At 50.7% G+C, this 18,126-nt stretch overlaps 3 protein-coding genes across 3 annotated transcripts; 2 read left to right on the top strand and 1 right to left on the bottom strand.

Annotated features, from left to right (window-relative positions):
* Window positions 1-3,936: 3,936 nt before the first annotated feature.
* UTP4_1 (U3 small nucleolar RNA-associated protein) lies at window positions 3,937-8,183 on the bottom strand. Its single transcript, XM_007813693.2, has 2 exons — window positions 6,979-8,183; window positions 3,937-6,926 (listed from the first exon to the last, which is right to left on the bottom strand). The coding sequence occupies exons 1-2, from the start codon at window positions 8,000-8,002 to the stop codon at window positions 5,290-5,292; spliced, it is 2,661 nt and encodes an 886-aa protein (XP_007811884.2). The 5' UTR covers window positions 8,003-8,183; the 3' UTR covers window positions 3,937-5,289.
* A 144-nt stretch (window positions 8,184-8,327) lies between these two features.
* NPT1_1 (nicotinate phosphoribosyltransferase) lies at window positions 8,328-10,325 on the top strand. Its single transcript, XM_007813694.2, has 3 exons — window positions 8,328-8,909; window positions 8,960-10,022; window positions 10,079-10,325. The coding sequence occupies exons 1-3, from the start codon at window positions 8,714-8,716 to the stop codon at window positions 10,212-10,214; spliced, it is 1,395 nt and encodes a 464-aa protein (XP_007811885.2). The 5' UTR covers window positions 8,328-8,713; the 3' UTR covers window positions 10,215-10,325.
* Window positions 10,326-11,045: 720 nt separating this feature from the next.
* Window positions 11,046-12,118, top strand: J3458_002245 (uncharacterized protein; the record flags this gene model as incomplete). The annotated part of the gene is made up of 2 exons (XM_066117202.1): window positions 11,046-12,035; window positions 12,080-12,118. 2 exons carry the CDS (start codon window positions 11,046-11,048, stop codon window positions 12,116-12,118), a joined length of 1,029 nt encoding a protein of 342 aa, XP_065979094.1.
* Between the last annotated feature and the right edge of the window lie 6,008 nt (window positions 12,119-18,126).

The raw sequence follows: 18,126 nt of genomic DNA, 5'->3' as shown, positions 1-18,126 counted from the left end.
GCTGCCAAGTATTGCAGCAAATCTGAGAAGAAGACTGAGCCTTACTGTAAGCTTGCAGACCAGGTTTTGCCGCACACGGCACACCTTCAGCCGCTATTATCCTTCTCCTCTCGCCTGATGAATAAGCTGATTGCCGAGAGAGATTACTCGGCGCAGGAGATTTCCCATCTTCTCCTTAACATTCCTCTGCAGGAAGGCACGCGGATGGTGGTCTCTGTCGACTGCCGTCCTTTGGAGCAACATGCACGTTCGTATCGCGTGGATGAAGATGTCAACGAGACCGTCGGCAGCTACAGGAGGTATCTCGAGAGAAATGACCAGCACGAGGATGCAACTTACCTCGAGTACCTGCAATCGTATAATCTCAAGACGTGGAGGAGACTCGCTGCCAACGCGAAGAAGAGAGTCCTGTCTTACTTTCCTCGATACAGGTCCGTGGAGGCATCTCCCCAGTTTGGTGACTTCTGCCGTGTTAAATTGATGATGGCTCATCCGCATCGCTCTCCAGAGGAGTTGCTCACCGTGGGCGGGCAGCGGTTCGATTCCTTCGCGGCTGCGTACAGGTTTTGCAGAGAGCAGCACCGTGACACCCATGCGGACGATCATTATGGGGAGCCAGATACAAATGAATTGAGGGCTGAGGACGACGAATTTGAGCTTGAGGTCCATGAAGAGCCCATTGTGGATGAAGACTGGCATGAACTCGCCCGCATGCTTCCCGACCGCCCGCTGGAGGAAGAGGATATCGACATGCTCGGCCGCCGAGACATCGACATCAATTATGATTGGACCCCTCACGTTGGACGGTATACTGATGACGGTATTCTCAAGGGCGACTACTGGAAGCAACGCAAGGCGGCAAACCGCCTTGACCTTGATGTGGATCATCAGCCCTTGGAAGCTCGAGATTCCCTAAACCGGGATCAGCGCTTAGTATACGATACCGTGATGGACCACTTCCTGAATCAGGAACCCTCTCAGTTGCTGCTCCATGTGGATGGTGGAGGTGGTACCGGGAAGTCATACCTCATTAATTTGCTCTCCGCGCACCTCCAAGCCGCTGCTGCCGGGAGAGGGACACCTGTTTGGCGTGCCGCGCCCACTGGCGTCGCGGGAAATCAGATATCGGGCACTACTTTGCACTCCCTGTTACACCTTCCAATCAACAAGGACTTCAAGCCCCTCTCGCCCACTGACATGGCCCAGCTCCAGAAGAAGCTGAAGGACATCAACTACCTGATCATCGATGAGAAGAGCATGCTGGGACTGCGACAGCTTTCTTGGATCGATGACCGCCTGCGCGAGGCGTTCCCGAGTAGGAATGAGGAGTTCTTTGGTAGTCTTAACATCCTTCTGGTTGGCGACTTCTTCCAGCTTCCACCCGTGCTACAGAAGCCGCTCTATTACGATAAAGAGGTGCAGGGAGTGGAGATCAAAGGCAGGAACGCATATAGACGCTTCGATAAATCAGTCTTCTTGAAGGTTGTCCAACGGCAACGGGGCGACGATCAGAAGGCGTTTCGCACAGCTCTCGAGGAATTGCGGCTCCTCCAACTGTCAGTCGAGTCCTGGAAACTCCTTTCCGGTCGAGTACAGGCGAAGCTAGATGATCTGGAGGTCGCCAGGTTCGCCAACGCCTTGCGAGTATACGCCACGAAAGATAGGGTGAACGAATATAACCACTACCACCTCGACCGCCTCGGCCGGCCAGTCATTCAGGTCAAGGCTAAGAATGTCGGCCTTGGCGCGGCTGCGGCGCCTGATGACAAGGCGGGCAACCTTGCGAAGCAGATCCCTATATGCATTGGCGCCCGTCTGATGCTGACATCTAACCTTTGGCAGCCAGTTGGTCTCTGCAACGGCGCTCGCGGTACCGTTTACGATATCGGCTGGGCACCGGGGGCTGACCCAGTCCAAGACCCTCCCTGTGTTATCATGATGGAGTTTGACAAGTACAGTGGACCTGTGTTCCTGACCACCGCTGATGGCAGAAAGATTGTCCCGATTCTCCCAGTAGACAGGGACTTCCTCATCGGAAGCACTCTCTGCACTCGCACGCAGTTTCCCCTGATCGTATGCTACGCCATTACGGTTCACAAGTCGCAGAGCATCACTGAAGATGTCATCGTGACAGATCTCTCCTGTCGGGACTTTCAGACTGGTTTAAGCTACGTAGCTGTCTCTCGCGTAAAAACGCTCCAGGGCTTGATGCTGGATGCGCCCTTTGATCGTGGTCACCTGTTTTACGAGTCTCCACCAGAGGGTATGAAGATGAAGATGAGGGATGAGCGGCATAGAAGACGACAGGTCCTTACACGGAATCCATATAGGTCAGACCACGGCTCTGCATAACTAGATAGCTAGCTAAATGTAATGGCTTAATAGTTGCTTGGCCCAAGGACTCCCAGCCTTCGGATGATCGTACCCCTTGCACCCACAGCTCTAACGTGCAAGGGGTGGCGTAGTATTTTACATCCTATTTAGGTACCCAGGCACTTAGTCTTTGGCAGTATGCCATGGACAATTACTAGTCTCTTTGCTGAACGGTCGGATGCAAGTCTGTTCTGACTTGGACGAGCAAACAGTGGGCGACGACGACCGGTGATGACGACGACGACAGGTACTACTGAGTCAGGTGCTTTGTTCACCATTTCTGCCAGTAAAGCGACGAGGTATCCAAGTACACTTTCCAACATTCACTTCGGTCGACAATTGGGTGCAAGTACCTGTACCTCAGTAAGGCTTGAGCCCCCCCACCCGCTTGACAGGGGTCCAAGAGGCGATGACGAGGCACGGCAACCACGCATTTATCCAACGAGAACTGTCCACGGCCCAGCTTTCTTCCAGTACGTACCACTCTACGCAACCACAGGGCTCCTGCAAGAACAATCAGCCGAATGACCAATCATGACTGGCCATGATGAGAAGCCAAAGGCGCTTTGCGAGACAGAAGTGACTTTCCATCTTACGAACCGGTTCCTCCTTAATATCCACCAGACGTTGAATTGTGGCGTGTGCTCTCCGATCTGTTTCCAATGCATCCCTCGCATCGCGAAAGTTGCCGAGATGCAGTTCAACTGTCACAAGCTGACCAATACCTGGCTGGGCCCGCCTATTTTCCAGATCTACGATGAGGGACGACAGCCAAACTGGTAGAGCTGCCAAGTATACTACTTCAACGGGGCTAGTTGCTTCATGGTTGCGGCTGTTGGATAGCAATTGGGCTTCCGCTGTGGCCGAACGAGATTCCTTCTAGTTGATGACTTTGTCAACTCTAAATGCGAATGTTAGCACAGAGCACGCAGCATCTGTTCTAAAGTTGCCCGGCCTCACTAGCCTCATGCCTATGAAAGTGTGGCGCATGCTCTATCACAGCCTCAGCCTTTCCTTTTAGTCTCCGCTTGCTCTGGATTCAACTTCGTGTACTCCGTACGGAGTAGTCCGTATTACTTTATCCTCCGGTCTTATTCATTTCGCTAGACTAGGAAGTCGTGATTGAATCGATCTCATAGCCTAGCTATTGAGGAACCTTCTAATACCTAGCCACCACTTGATGGCAGTAGAACAAGATTCATCTTAATCACTGCTGTGAAATCTCACTCATACCCACTGGGTACTTTAAGGATCACCATCTGACCCACAGCAACATCAGCTTCGCCATCTCCATCCCTTCTCTGTTCACCACCACACGAACTATCCTAGCTGTAGGAATAGCCTCTTTTCTCGTGAGTATAGTGTCTCACACAAGACGCCAAACAGGGTACGAGGACTTGGCCTGGTGTTTCTGTTCTCGAGCGTTCTCGAATCCTTCCATCCCGGTGAAGCTTAACCAGCACAGAGCATGCTCCCTGGCTCGAATGCGTGGGACGCGCGTCATCTTGCCAGCACAATTTCATATTTGGAGCTCCACTCTATCCTGCAACCAGTGCCATATTATGACGTTGGAATCTTGTACAGATCGTCAGCAGGTTCGGTAAGATGGATACTTATAGCTGACATATGCCGCGCCATGCACGGGTCGTAGCATTGCGCGTGCCACGTACGGACCGAAAAGAAGACTTATTGACCGTCCAGACCAGCAAAGGTGGAATATTTCTTTCTTTCTTGATGATATTTGCCACCTGATGTGATATACCTCCGCTTCGCCCATACAAGAGACAGCAATCAGGGTTCTGCCAATCCAGTCAATGCACAATCCCGTTCGGCTTATTAACCAACACTCGCAAAGGAACCCAGCCGGTTCTCCCTTTTTTTTTTTTTTTTTTAAACGTCGCCCTTCAATCTAATATCTGCTGGACCCAGAATTAATTGCCAAGGACAGATCCTTCCTCGTAACCGATGTAGAAGGATGCCCGATGAGCCGGTATAATGCCTGTGATAGCCACTGGCGTCAAGGGTTATTATGCCAGCCCTACCGTCGCAGACAAGCACACACTCGCCCGAGGAGACCCCATCATACGTCCTTGTATTTATTCACAATTCCTCTTATAACCTCATCCAACCGCTCAACCACTCGTGCCACCCTACGCCTTCATCAAGATCAAGTATACACCCGCCATGGCAACATCCACATCAGCTTACATGTAACCTCGAGTCTCGACAGCCCTTTGTCCACGGAGGACTTGTTCCACGCATGATACTAAAACCCCACAAGTACCCGACTAATTCGGAAAAATGGGAGGTGATTAGGTGTCAAAAGATACTCGTGGTCCGGGCCGCGCGTAACATACCCACCGATGGCTGGGTTAAGAAATTCCATATGACCAACCGCATTTTTTTCTCTCAAGACTGTTTCACCAGAGAGTGAAATGACTTCCCAAGGATTACCAAGTTGGTGAATACCATGAGGAAGCAATTTCCTCGTGTGACCGTGACGTCATATATCCTATCAAGTAGCCACCAAATGAAAGACGAGAGCTGCTGTAAATCCCGTATAATCAATCATTATGGTTTTCTAACCTTGGTGTTCCAGCCTGGGTGTGATTTTCCTTCCAATTACCAGTAGATACAAAAAGTAGCTGTACATGCCGACAGACTTATGCCTCGTTTCCTTTGCACCCCCTCTTGTAAGAACAGAGATATCTTGCCGCCCCAGCACACTCCGCTTCCAGTCGTCATCAGAGGTCGATCCCACCCAAATACAACCCCTTTTGGGATGGCGGTGGGCGAGACCAGCTACTCGTCCGCGTCGACGCCATTCACGGAGTAGCTCGATGCCTCGGAAGCGACCCGTTTGCATGGAACGTACGTCGAGATGCCTTTTGAATCAGCACCAATGTTGTGGTGCAATTAGTTTGCCCGGTCCCATTCTTCGCCTGCAAAGTACCTCTCAGGCATTTCCATGTCCCAGGTAGGTCTCTCAACCAGAGCAACTTCCACAGCCTGACCGGGAGTATCTATAGGTACAACACCGAGAATAGGGCGATACTTGTATGTGATCCACCACTTTTTGGCTTCATTCGTGGTCGATCCTGTCTTTTGGAGAGCAGTCTTGCCGCTGATTGTAGTTGAGCGAAGCTTAGACAGTTCGCCATCGGCATCCGCCATGTCTTCGTCGCTGTCGCTGTCACCAACTTCAGGTGCCTCAACCACATCAATATCTTCCCACTGCTCATCAGCATCGTGCTTTCGGACTTGGTGCGGGGCGAGGTTCTCTCGCTCCATCTTGCCTCCAGCACCGGTTGATTGACCAACCCTCTTGCGCTTCGTTCCCTGCGTGAGTTGCGAGTCACTACCCTCAACTTCTGGGACCCTAGGAAGGTCCTGCCCCATATCAAGCATGAGTAGAAATGACACGCCATACACCCACATCCGAGAACCCTGCCATAGGACGCCCTTTGGCAAATCCAGGAGGTCTCGAACCGGTGCGGGCAGGGCCTTTCGAGGGTGCCGACGTGACCATGGAGTAAGGGCACCATGACGAGGATTGAAGGCTAAGACGTTCCATGATGAGGTTACCACGGCTAGGATGTAATCGTCGACTCCATCTTCTTCGGCTCCCGGAGATGATTTTGATCCGGGTACGTAATCCGAGAAGGATAAAACGACGGGTGATGATGGTAATTTGGGTAATAGCTTCGCGTTAGGGTTGCGAACCCACCGATCTTGCATACCAGAGGCCCCTTCATCCTCTTCATCAGATGAATCATTGTCAGAAGAGGCCGATGCCGCGTCATCGAGCGTCTCCATCTGGTCACCGGTCTGCAAATCCTGATCGTGACTACGCAATGCCCATGTGTCAATGTATCCGGCCAAGTCAGCCACTGCAACCATTTTCGAGTCAGCGCTGAATGTAATTTGCGTAATGCTCCGGTCGTAGCTGCCCAGACCGCCATTCAGGACGTATCTTGGAATCTGGCGGCGAAGTCGTGAAAGCCGTCGAAGCCTGATGGGGGCTTCGGCAGTTTCTGTAGATGTATGTTCGGTTTGGATCTCGGCCATGAGAACCCGAGATCCTTCTTGGACCGCGAGCAACCACCGCCCATCAGGAGAGAGCTTGACCTGGGAAGCGCCAAGCTGTGACAGCTTGACTGGCAGTTCAATGCTCGACAGCTTCACGTCTGAGGGCTTGGCAGGGTCTTCATGCTGAAGCCGGAAAGCTTTAACATCGGTGGCAGTAGACACGAAGAGTAGGGTGCCCTCTGGATTAATTGTGGCGGAAGCAATGTTTGAATCGCCTTTAACAACAATAGTCTTCAGCAGTTTCCGATTCTGGTTGATATCGACAAGTTCGTCTCCGGACTCCAGTAAATCGGCAGCTGACTTGCGTAAAACCCAAACATGAACCTCCCTCTCCCACCAGCTGACGATGAATCGTGCTCTAGACGCGCTGGTGATGGGTGGTTGTTGAGGCAGGTTGCTTATCATTCTGTGATTTTCTCGGCCCATTTCTTTCAACGGGACAATCATCAAACTTGCGTCGGGTCCTGCTGCCATGTTAATTGAGTCTTGTGAATAAGGGACAAATGTCTTTCCTACCTCCTGAAACTACAACGCTGATGCGTCCGTGTTCAAAAGCAGCCATTGCTTTGACATCGTGGTCATGGTAGCGGCGACCCCAAACCTTGCTCCATCGCTGACCGGCGCCCGAGGTTTGCTTGTAGAGCATTGTCCTACGGTCCATGCCTCCGCTGATAATGGCTGTTCCGTCTGCGCTTGTCGCAAGACTGAGGACATCTGACTTGTGACTCTGAATCCTCTGTGCCTGAGTATACGTCTTCCCGTCCCAAATGCAGATCTGGCCTGTTGAGTCGCCAGAGACAATATTGCCATTCGGTAGGCATTTAACAGACCAAATAATGATGTCCTTGGAGCCACCGAGAAGATCCGAGCCAAGGGTCATTCTTCGCAGCATATGACCCCTTATGATATCGTAGGCTCTGATGGTGCTGTCGGAGCATCCGACAATGACGACTTTGCGGGATTGGAAAGTGATGCTGACCATCTGAGCTTTTTTGGTGGGCGATTTGACGAGGACTCGCTGGAACCTCAGATCATCGTCTTCCAGGGAGTACATGACTAGCTCTCCATCAATGGTTCCGGCAATCAGTTTGTTAGAATTCTGCGTCTCCCGAAAACCGCCAGCGATCTGCGGCTTGTCGCCCTGCGGCTGCGCCGCAATGCACCAAATATCACCATGTTGGCCGCTGGCATGTCGCTTTGGTTTGCCTTTTTCGAGATCCCATTCAGTAACTGCAGATGTATAGCCAATGCTGAAGAGGCGTGACTTCCCAATGGCTATGTGACCGTCGCCTAGATCTTGATCGGGTTCGTTTACCCAAACCAATCCATCAACGCTCCTATCCTTTCCGCCACGAATGACGAGCTCCTGAAGCCAGGTCCCGCTAGAGGGATTCCATATTTCAATATCGCCGTTGGCACGTCCGATAGCTAGCCTCGCTACAGCATTTTGCTTGGCTGATCTTGTCTTGGGGTGCGAGAAAGCGACAGCGTTGATGGCGGAGGGCTGATACGGCACGAAACGACACCGATGCACATCCATTGCGTCGGCCTGTCTTTGCTTGTTCGATGCACGCGAGATGTGCAGGGTCAATAGCTAGGCACAAGAGCTTCCCAATCTACGAATTCCGACCGCCGAACACCGGAGGTTTATGTGTTTCGGGGTGTCTGGGCTGGGTGTTGTTCGATGGGGCTCTTTCGACAAGGCAAAAAAATGAGGATGCAGTCTCGCCCAGATGTTTTTTTTTTTTTTGCCCGCAGAGCCAAACGGCGATTTTAAGGTGTGGTCAATGCACGAAATGCCCCTCCACCCCACCAATGCCATCGTACCAGATGCAATAGCTACACTGGCACTTCATCTCTTTCCGTGACCAGCTTTTGCTTCGTCACTTCCGAGCCTCGATGCGATAAGTCCGACCTCTGCTCTAGCCCGACAGACAGCCTACCCTCGTACTCGCTGCTCCGGCCCAACGTTGAGGTATCGAGCAGGCGGTCTTTCTACCTCTCTCCGAGTCAACGACGCCGCAATTCGCATTGGCGCCACCATCGTGCTTGTTTGGTCTGGGACGGAACTACAACTGGACGACACGAACCACGGCTCTGGCTCGGAGCGCCATCAAGGTGTCGGGAGTTGCAATACTGATCCTTCAATCCTGCGACTCTGGCCCATGATTCCCTTCCTGTGGCAAAGTTCTTACATTGTCTGCTAGCTGCGGTGGTCTCTGGTTTCCTGCACGTAACTCAATACACTAGCATGGATTTCAACAGTTCGTCGCCCTTCCCCGAGGGCGTCATCTCCTTTCTCGACACCGATCTGTACAAGTTGACGATGCAATGCGCCGTCTTCAAGTTCTTCAAAGACGTTCCCGTGACTTATGCTTTCACTAATCGTACGCCGGATAAGAAGCTTTCAAGAGTTGCGTTTAAATGGCTTGACGAACAAATCCGAAGTAAGTGCGAGACACCACGGCCGCAATCAACCCTTCTGACAAACTTTCAGAGCTCGGAAACATCTCACTGTCCAATGGAGAATATCAATTTCTGAAAACACATTGCAAGTATCTTACTGACGACTATCTCAATTATCTGCGCGATTTTCAACTGCGACCTAGAGAGCAAGTTACCGTTACCTTTACAACTGTTGGCGAAGATTCCGGGGCCGATTCAGATATTGGCGATATTGACATCAAGATTCAAGGAACATGGTCTGACACCATCTTGTACGAGATTCCGATTCTTGCCTTGACATCCGAAGCATACTTTCGATTCATGGATACCGACTGGAACTACGACGGCCAGGAAGACCTTGCATTTCACAAAGGCATGCAGCTCTTGGAAGCCGGTTGCATTACTTCGGAATTTGGCACTCGAAGAAGACGTGACTACCACACTCAAGCCTTGGTGTTCCGCGGTTTAGTCAAGGCATCCAAGGCTGCTGCGGAGAAGGGCTTCCCTGGTAAGCTGTCTGGGACATCCAACGTACACTTGGCTATGAGGTTCGGCATTCCTCCTGTGGGAACTGTTGCCCATGAATGGTTTATGGGCACAGCCGCCATTTTTGATGACTACAAGAAAGCTACAGAACTAGCACTTCGTCACTGGGTCGGCTGTTTCGGCTCGAATCTAGCCATTGCCTTGACAGATACATTCGGCACCCCTGAGTTTCTCAACTCTTTTAGCCTACCCGTGCAAACAGTTAAAGGCGGTATGTCAGGTGATATTTTCAAGAATGAGGACGGTTCTACCAAGACGTATGCCGAGCTGTTCAGGGGCGTGCGACAAGATTCTGGAGATCCTGCTGAATATGTCAAGTTGATGCGGAATTATTACGACAAACAGGGCATCAAAGAGAAGAAGGTCATTGTATTCTCTGATTCACTCAACATAGAACGCTGCTTGGAGTACAAAAAGATTTCGGAGGAGCTTGGGTTCCAGCCAACATTTGGCGTTGGCACGTTTCTCACCAATGACTTTACGCACTTAACAACTGGAACCAAGTCGGTGCCCCTGAATATTGTTATTAAGCTTAGCTCAGCAGCAGGACGACCAGCTATCAAGATTAGGTGAGTACTATTGAAAATTAGCATCAAAACACTTTTCACTTACTCATTGCAATCAGCGACAATGTTGGCAAGAATACCGGGGACAAAGACCTCGTAGAAAAGGTTAAGAAAGAGCTTGGCTACGTGGAACGCGAATGGAAAGAGGGCGACGAGACCTCGCGATGGGGTAAAGAAGAAAATTCGCAAGCATAGGTGACCGAATTTTTTAGCACTTGGTAGTATTTTGCCAAAATTAGATGTTTGATGAAATAGAACCGACTAGTCTCAGTCTTGGCTAGGTCCTCAATATACTATGCAATGGGTATTGATTCCATTGGCAGAATCCGTGGAATGTTCGGGAGAAGGGCAGGGCTGTTTATCTTTCTATGACAGTTATCCAAACTGTCGCCATGTAGGACCCATTCGAAAAGACATTCGACTACGAACATACGGCCGTGTGTATAGTCCGCGGTCTTAGCCGCAATGTCAAGGTAAGTGCTCCCCATGCTAAACCATGACGACTCGCCAGAAGATGTTGGAAGGAAGTAGCGGACCGAACTTGCACCTGCCTCCTCGATCTTCGACGGCCAATCTTTGAACACCCGTCTTTCGAGCACTTTCAACTCTGTCAACCACCAACTCCAACCGAAAATCCTTCGTTTTTTGGACGTCTTTTTGGAACCGTTTTTGGAACTTTTTGTCTTGGAGCGCATCCTTTCCCACTTCGTGACATCTACCATCAAGCATTTACCAGAGCCCCCTTCTCAGAAGAATGTCCAACTCATTCTGTTCCGATGTTCTGAGGGACTCGAAGAGGAGCTTTTCCTTCCCGCAGAACAGCCGTGTGCTGGCTTTCATTGTTTTGATCTTCTTCGGCTCACTCATAGCCGGAACCCTCCACGTTGTCACGACACATGTTCCGCCAAGAAAATCATCATTGGATGCCCGACAGTTTCAACTCGGGAGCATACTAGGTGCTAATGCGCTTCAGGCAAGTGGATGATATCGTTCGCTAGCATGACGCTCAATTGACATTATCAGGCTATGAGATCAAGTGAGGTCGAAGAAGGAGCCCGCAAAGTTGACTCCCACCTGGATATCGATGCGAAGAACTCAAAACACGCTACCTCATTTTCCTCGCCAGGTGCAACTTCTACATACAAACCTGTAGCTGAGAGCAGCATTCGAATGGATGATGTCGTGGACGTGGACACTGTTCGCCCGCCGCCTGCATTCGACTTGCTTGTGGCAATGATCGAGGCCTTCAAACCAATTGTGAACACCTCTCGGGTCTCTACATCGGCCTTAAAGAAGCATGCTTTGGCTCTAGAGGTCAGAACATTAGTCACCAAGTCATCAACAAAGCGTGATCCTCCTACCAACACAACCTCAGTTTTGTCTTCTAATAGTTTCCAAGCGGGCAGCTTATCGTCAACGCCATCACCGACAAGATTTCAACAAACTGGCCCTTCATCAAAAAAAGTTGGCGGTCCGCAGAGACGCGAAATTGATCCTAATAATCCAGAGTCAGAAATAGCTCTCTCCTTGCTAGATCCTGTATCCCGCCTGGCTGCGAATATTGCTCAAATCGATATGGAACGTGCTGCAGCGTTGGCCGATGCCATGCTAGCTGTGCTTCCACTAGAGCCTGAGGCACTTTCCTGCGCTATTTTGAACATTACAGAGCAGGCATCTGTTTCAGTGGAAGCTGTTATCCCTTTCATCCTTCCAGCCATTGGAAAAGCCTGGGGTAACTGGGGAGAAGGGCAGATTTCAAAGGAGAATCCAGAAAACCTGAACGACATATTCAAAGACATAATTGCTCAAGGGTCAATCGTCATCAACCAAATCACGACCGCTACGGCATTGATTCAAGCTCCAACCATGCAGGAAGTTTTAAAGCAGGTCGCCAATGTTGTATATGCAGTGGCAAATCATTTGGATCAAATTTTCTGCGCCATTGGCCGAAATGATGATAGTCTACAACTTGATGCTCTTGTTCCATGCGACTCAGCTACCATCGAATCTGCATCAGTGAATATTTTGACGCCGAACCCAATATCTTTGACACTTGGCAGCTCTTCATTGGCAACTGCAACATGGAACATCATACCTAACGCAAACCCTGAAGCTTATGACACGCTATCTGAAATACTGCCTGAACCCTATTCAATCTCGTCGGCTTCCAACCCATATATCCTACAAACTGGGCGTTCGCAATTTTCCGTCACAGACCAAAGTGTTACATGTACAGCAGGGACATCCTCAAGCTCACGCATAACTTCCCCTGGTCCCTTACCTTGTCCGGCCTCGGCGGTTGTCTCGACGCCAGGAGTGAACCCTAAGCCAGGCCCTTGTCCAGAGACAGGATATCAGTGCAGAGATTGTCTCAATGGATGGTTTTGTCCCCCGGTAGAAACACCCCCTCAAGTTGTGCCTTGTGGATTGGGATGGCCTTGTTTTCACTGCAAAGATGGATACTTCTGCTCCTCAACTGCCGCCTTGGATCCTACTGCATACATCCCGGATAGTTACAGTGTTCCATTGCGTCCTGCAAGCACCGAGGTAGTGGAGACCAATAGCCCGACAGCACCTTCAGCTCCTACACCCAGTCACGACTTTTGCGTCGCGGTTCCCGGCTGGACATATTTGGGATGCTTCCAAGATGCTATTTCACGTACGCTTCTGGGATCCAAGCCTGTAGACTATTTGCGAGGTTCAATGTCGAATTATACGTGTATCAACCATTGCGCAGCAAATGGCTACTCCTTTGCTGGCACTGAGCATGGCTTAGAGTGCTGGTGTGGTGTGTCTATCCGAGACGATGCCGTTCGATTACCCGAGAGCTGTTGCAATGTGACCTGTCAAGACTCGGGAAACGAGTTCTGCGGTGGATCTTGGGTAATTTCTGTATTCCAATGCGCCGAATCTAACGCTCAATCTGGCCCAGGGAACAGCAACTCATCAATATCAAAGGGAGTCCAAGCATCAACACAACTGCCAGGCCCATCGCCGACCGTCACTACGCCACCGCCATATCAACAAACCCAGTCACTATCCGCAGCGTTGAAAACAACTGCGGATTCGCTGCCATACGCAAACGAGAGCAAAAGCAAGCAAACACCATCTTCGGCCCAGCCAGGCCCAGTCGCAAAACTATTGGCAAACGCAAGACATTCTAAGTAGACTAATGGAGCTTTGTAGCATACTATTGCATGCATTTGAGACCTTGATGACAAATTTGTACGTAGCTTCATGTAATTGCCGAAATGGTTTACGGAAAGCAGGAATATCAGCCGGGGGAGGCATGGTGACCAAGTTAGGTTCTTTCTTTTGCTTTGTTGTATGGGGCCTTATTTTGATTCTGCAAATTATGGCTATAATAAGCGCATGCAGGTTCTCACGAATTGGGACATGGAGCACGATGAATGCATGCAGTTGACGTTCAAATCCTGGGTTCGCAGTAATACATACAATGATTCGCACGGACTTTTAGCCGGCAAGTGGTCCTCAGTGGACTCGTCTCACCCAGACACAGTCAGGGCCTTTATTTCGTTTGGGGATGATGTTCGCCAGATCCTAGATGGCTCAAGATGAGTTGTCAAGCTAGGAGAAAACCACATGGCTGCTCAGACAGAGAAGTCCATGGTCCATGTGATGGGCAGCACACCTTGCCCGACTAGAGAAGTAACCAGTCGATCCTATCTAAAGTTGACAGTGACAGCGTTGTCTCGGATTATGTACAGTCCCCCCCCTGAATTATTCTACATGCGTGACCTGGCAGGGGGGTTAATAACCAATAAAAAAGAGTTTTTATAAAAAGAGAGTGGAACCTTAAAATACCTAAGATTTTCCTAAAATTTCTTAGTAAGTTAAGGTCTCTTTACAAGGGTCAATAAAACCCTGTAAATTCTCTTAACATCTTACCACTTAAAATATGTAGATCACAGATAGTGCCCTACCCCCTGCTCGTAGCTACCCTGTCAGGTCACTCATGAAGAATAATTCAGGGGGGGGACTGTATTGTACTAGTTGCGGGCACAATATGTGGCTGCATTATGTCCATCCATGAGGCTTAGGTTGACCAAGACTTGATCAAGTCTGGCAGATCCAAAATGAAAAAGCTCCACGGCGGTGAATAGGATCGGCATCCAGAAAAAGGAGTTCAGTCCTGTTCCTCCGCGGAGAGGATGGACCGGGCTGTCATTGGTCCATGAAGAACGTTGGGATTCAAAAAAAAAATGGCAATATCAGTGGAGAGGATCAGCTGCGTAACATCCGACGGGGTAAGGAGCACGGAGTTGAGTTATAGCCAAAGCGACAGGCATCGTCCACAAGCAGCAATGATGTGATGGAGGCTTACTAGTACGTATTAACAAGGGGGTTTGTTGGTTGGAGGACTGCTCAAGGGACCAGCGAGCCAGGCGAGTGGGATACAAGAGCAACTAGGGGTGCTTTGTGCACATCTTTTTCTTTTGAGGATGCGGATAATATCCTCTACCCCGGGCCCGGGTCTTCTCTCCCCGTGGGTTTGTTCGTAATACGAATTGCTGGGGGTGGGACAGGCGGGCTGGCTGATAGCCCAGGGAACGTGGCTTTGCCAGATTTCCATGGGGTATAATTTCAGCTCGGGCCGAGCTCTGGTGGCCCTTCTCCACGGCTGAATGCATCACCAAGTATGAAAGGCCTACAACTCCGTACTCTGTAGAGAATTGCCATACCCTTGCAGGGCAAGTAGTGAGCCAACGGTGATACTACCTACCTGTGTAGTCTCAAAGGATCTAACGCTCGTGTCCGTCGCAGAGTTGCGGTGGACATGACTCCGTATTATTATGCTGACCAAGCATTTCTTCAAAGAATGCACCGGCGTTGCATGCATTCTGCATCCCACCCCTGTCCCGTGGCTGCTGGAGAATCAGGGCAAGCAGGTCCGTAACGACAAGGGGTGGTGAGAATTGGTCTGCATCTCGTTCGTTGACGATTGGGCGATTCTGGGATCCCACGGATCCGGAATCGTTGGTGGTTGGCGGCTACGTTCCCACTTGGTGCCGTCTTTCCCGCGGGGCGTTTCCTTGTCACCAAGAAGAGGGGAGGCGGCATTGTAAGTTCATCCTCATCTCAAAGTGGCAGAACGGCGGCCCTTGCAAATGGTTATTGATATCCATTTACCCGAAACGGGTTGCCTAGGAAAGAAAACATTCGTTCCAAGCCATGTTTTGAGTGGTTTCCTGCAGCCCTGTCTGCTCTGGGGGTCGAGAAGCGCAGGTCGGAGGGGAGAGAGGTTGGTAATGTCAATGTCACTCCAGGTTCCTGTACACACGTTTTCGGTGTGAGATGCAGAAAAAAAGTGTTGATAGATTCCTGGATTCGTCCGAGGTTGGAACTGCCGGGCTCCGACGATTGCTGCCCGGGTGGTTGGGCTCGGGGTTGTCCTGCGACTTTACCCTGAATGAAACGACAAGCGTCTAAGCGTCTGTGCGAAAGGTTGAATTTCACTCTAGAGTAGTTTTATCGCGGCTAGCGTATGCATGCTTGCTGAATATGGGGTTGTGCTCTTTGGCGACTGGGTCCCTGTGGTTCCTGTGAGTTTATTGCTCCGTATACTTGCTGCTTTGTGGTTTACTGGCATGCTGTGTGACATTGGCAAGTAAACGTACGGACAACTGGCTGACGAAGATGTGGCTTGTTCCGTTCGTAATGTTACTCAAGTCTCGGAGTGGATGAATTTTTAATCTTAATCGTAGGAGCATAACGGTGGTGGCTTGATTGTTCATGTGCGACTGTCCTCATGGCCAAGTTGAACTAGACGTAACATCGGTTAGCTTTGACGGGTCGGTCTTGTTGAAGTGCTGTGAAGCTGGTTGCTACAAGGACCTTGGCTTGCTTCACCCACACAGGTTGGGCTGACCTTTTCATATGTCAGCATAGTTTTGCGCGCGCTGTCCACGTCGATGGAGAATGTCTTGACTAGACCTGACCAGACCAGATTATGGCAACAGTGCCACCCGCCTCCGTCTCAACAAAAAGGAACCGACAGACTGTACTCCGTCACTCGCAATCGGGTCCACCAACAAAACATCGTCAAGACTAGCCGTCGCATGTTGATGCGCCACGATTTGTTCATTGGCGGGAGCATGCTGGTCGGACGACGAGGTCATCAGGCCAGGTGAGACTGTCTGATTCGAAAAATCTCAGATCCAGATCCTTCCTCGAAATCGAACGCGCCACTTGCGCCTCTTCGGGTAAATGGAGGATTGTGTGCTGGTGTGGCAATGTGAGTGTCGCCCCCCAGACGCCACCATCGGCTTTGGCTGCCTGAGCCCCTGATCTTTTCACCTGCTCGCCAACGCGGCCGATTCTTGGTGACAAAAAGGACATGCGGACGGCAACTGTAGACTGCAAGCGAGTTGAAACCGTCATTTGATGCTGTGAGTAAATCCAGTAACACTGTCTTGAGACATCATCTCCCTGCTTCACATTGAGGGTCTTGATAGTACGGAGTACAATTTTTTTTTTAACTTCCCTTTCAGCTGGCGCGGTATTATGCTAGCGAGCGATATTAGTCTCACGTGATGTGTTACCATCGTTATACTATTGAACTAGCACTTGAGGCGATTGACTTACACGTTTCTTTTGATCCAGAAACTTGACATTTTAAACCCTTGTCACTGCCGATTCTGGCTCACAGCTGTCTCTGTAGTCATCTAGTTGAGGCTCTCCTGTTTATGGATCATTTCCCTGCCGAGGTCACGATACACAAGGAGTTCTCCATCCACGCACAGGCAGCTAATTCGCTTCCATTGTGTCGGAGCCGGCGGTTGAGAGGTGGCATTCAGATCGACCCCGCCTTGAGGTGGCAAGCAATTGTGGTTTTTTAGACTATTGCACGGACGGCGATTGACAACGTCATGGTGTTCTTTGTTCAACACTACCCCGACCTGCCCGACGCACCGATCTCGAGTCGCGTGTAGGAAAGGCAGTGGCGGGAGACTTTTAGAGCAGCCTTCCGGTTCTTCGCATCCAAGTTGCATGTTTAATGTTCCCCGGAAACATGCTAGTGACCCATGGGGCTCCGCAGACTTCTCCTGAAGCTCCAGAGTGTTCGCCCGAGCGGATGGCGTTTTTTGAGCCAGATTCCTCGGGTAATGCAATGGACTAGTATCGTCAGGACGTTCGTCCAGAGTCCGGACAGGGCAACAAGTTGTGCGGAGACGACTGCGCCGAGTCGACCGGGAAGGACGCACGGCAATGCACAAGCAAGGCTCAGGGCAGGCCGAGCAAGAAGAAGTGCATTGTACGGAGTAGAACCAACGCCAAGCACGGGGTACATGAAGTGTTTCTCCACTGTCACAGATGTTCCCTTTCACCTGTCAGACTTGTCCCGTATATATGTGCCTCTTGGGTAGTGCGCCACGCCATGTGATGGCTGTCAGTAACATGTGTGAGAGACAGTGCATAACCGCGCCAGGCCAGTATACCTGCTGATGAGAACTTGCTCGCAGTTCATAACCGCATACTCTGCACCACCGGACTTTGTTTCAAATGACCTGATTGCCGCGTACTGGTTTGACATTGTCCAAAGTCGACTTGTGAGTTGTATCGACTGAACTTGACCTGGCGCTTGGATCTCATATGATGATGCAATTAGGCTGCCAACTAGCCAAAAGCCCCCAGCCATGGAAGCTATATATGACGCTGCCTTCGATTAGTCTCTGGAGAGGCTGCGGCTACGTACAGTAGCGTCGACGACGAACACACTAAGCCCTCAATCCGAGGCGGGAGATGCAAAGGGAGACCAGATCGCACCAGCCACGACCACCTCCAATTTTTCACAAAGAGATGACGTTGTGATGCGCACTGCTACCCATCCGTTGCTGCCGTTGACGAGCGCTCAAGTTGCCCGGCTCACCAAGGATTGTCTCGAGAGCCATACTTGGTGTAAAAGCGTGCAGGCGGGCAAATCTCCGAATCCAGAGCCTCTCACAAGGATCGGTGATTTCATACAGACTCTCGCTGCAAACAGATGGGCGCTCTGACGTGGCCAGGACATCTTTCTGGCCCACGTTTCCTATGCTGAATGCGACTACTGAATATGAATGCAAAAGCTTTGACTCTCGTGCACATC

This window comes from Metarhizium acridum (assembly GCF_019434415.1).
Source record: "Metarhizium acridum strain ARSEF 324 chromosome Unknown scaffold_1, whole genome shotgun sequence".
NCBI classification, from domain to species: Eukaryota; Fungi; Ascomycota; class Sordariomycetes; order Hypocreales; family Clavicipitaceae; genus Metarhizium; species Metarhizium acridum.
Note: the sequence above shows the minus strand (reverse complement) of the source record. Positions and strands in the feature narration are given on the sequence as shown.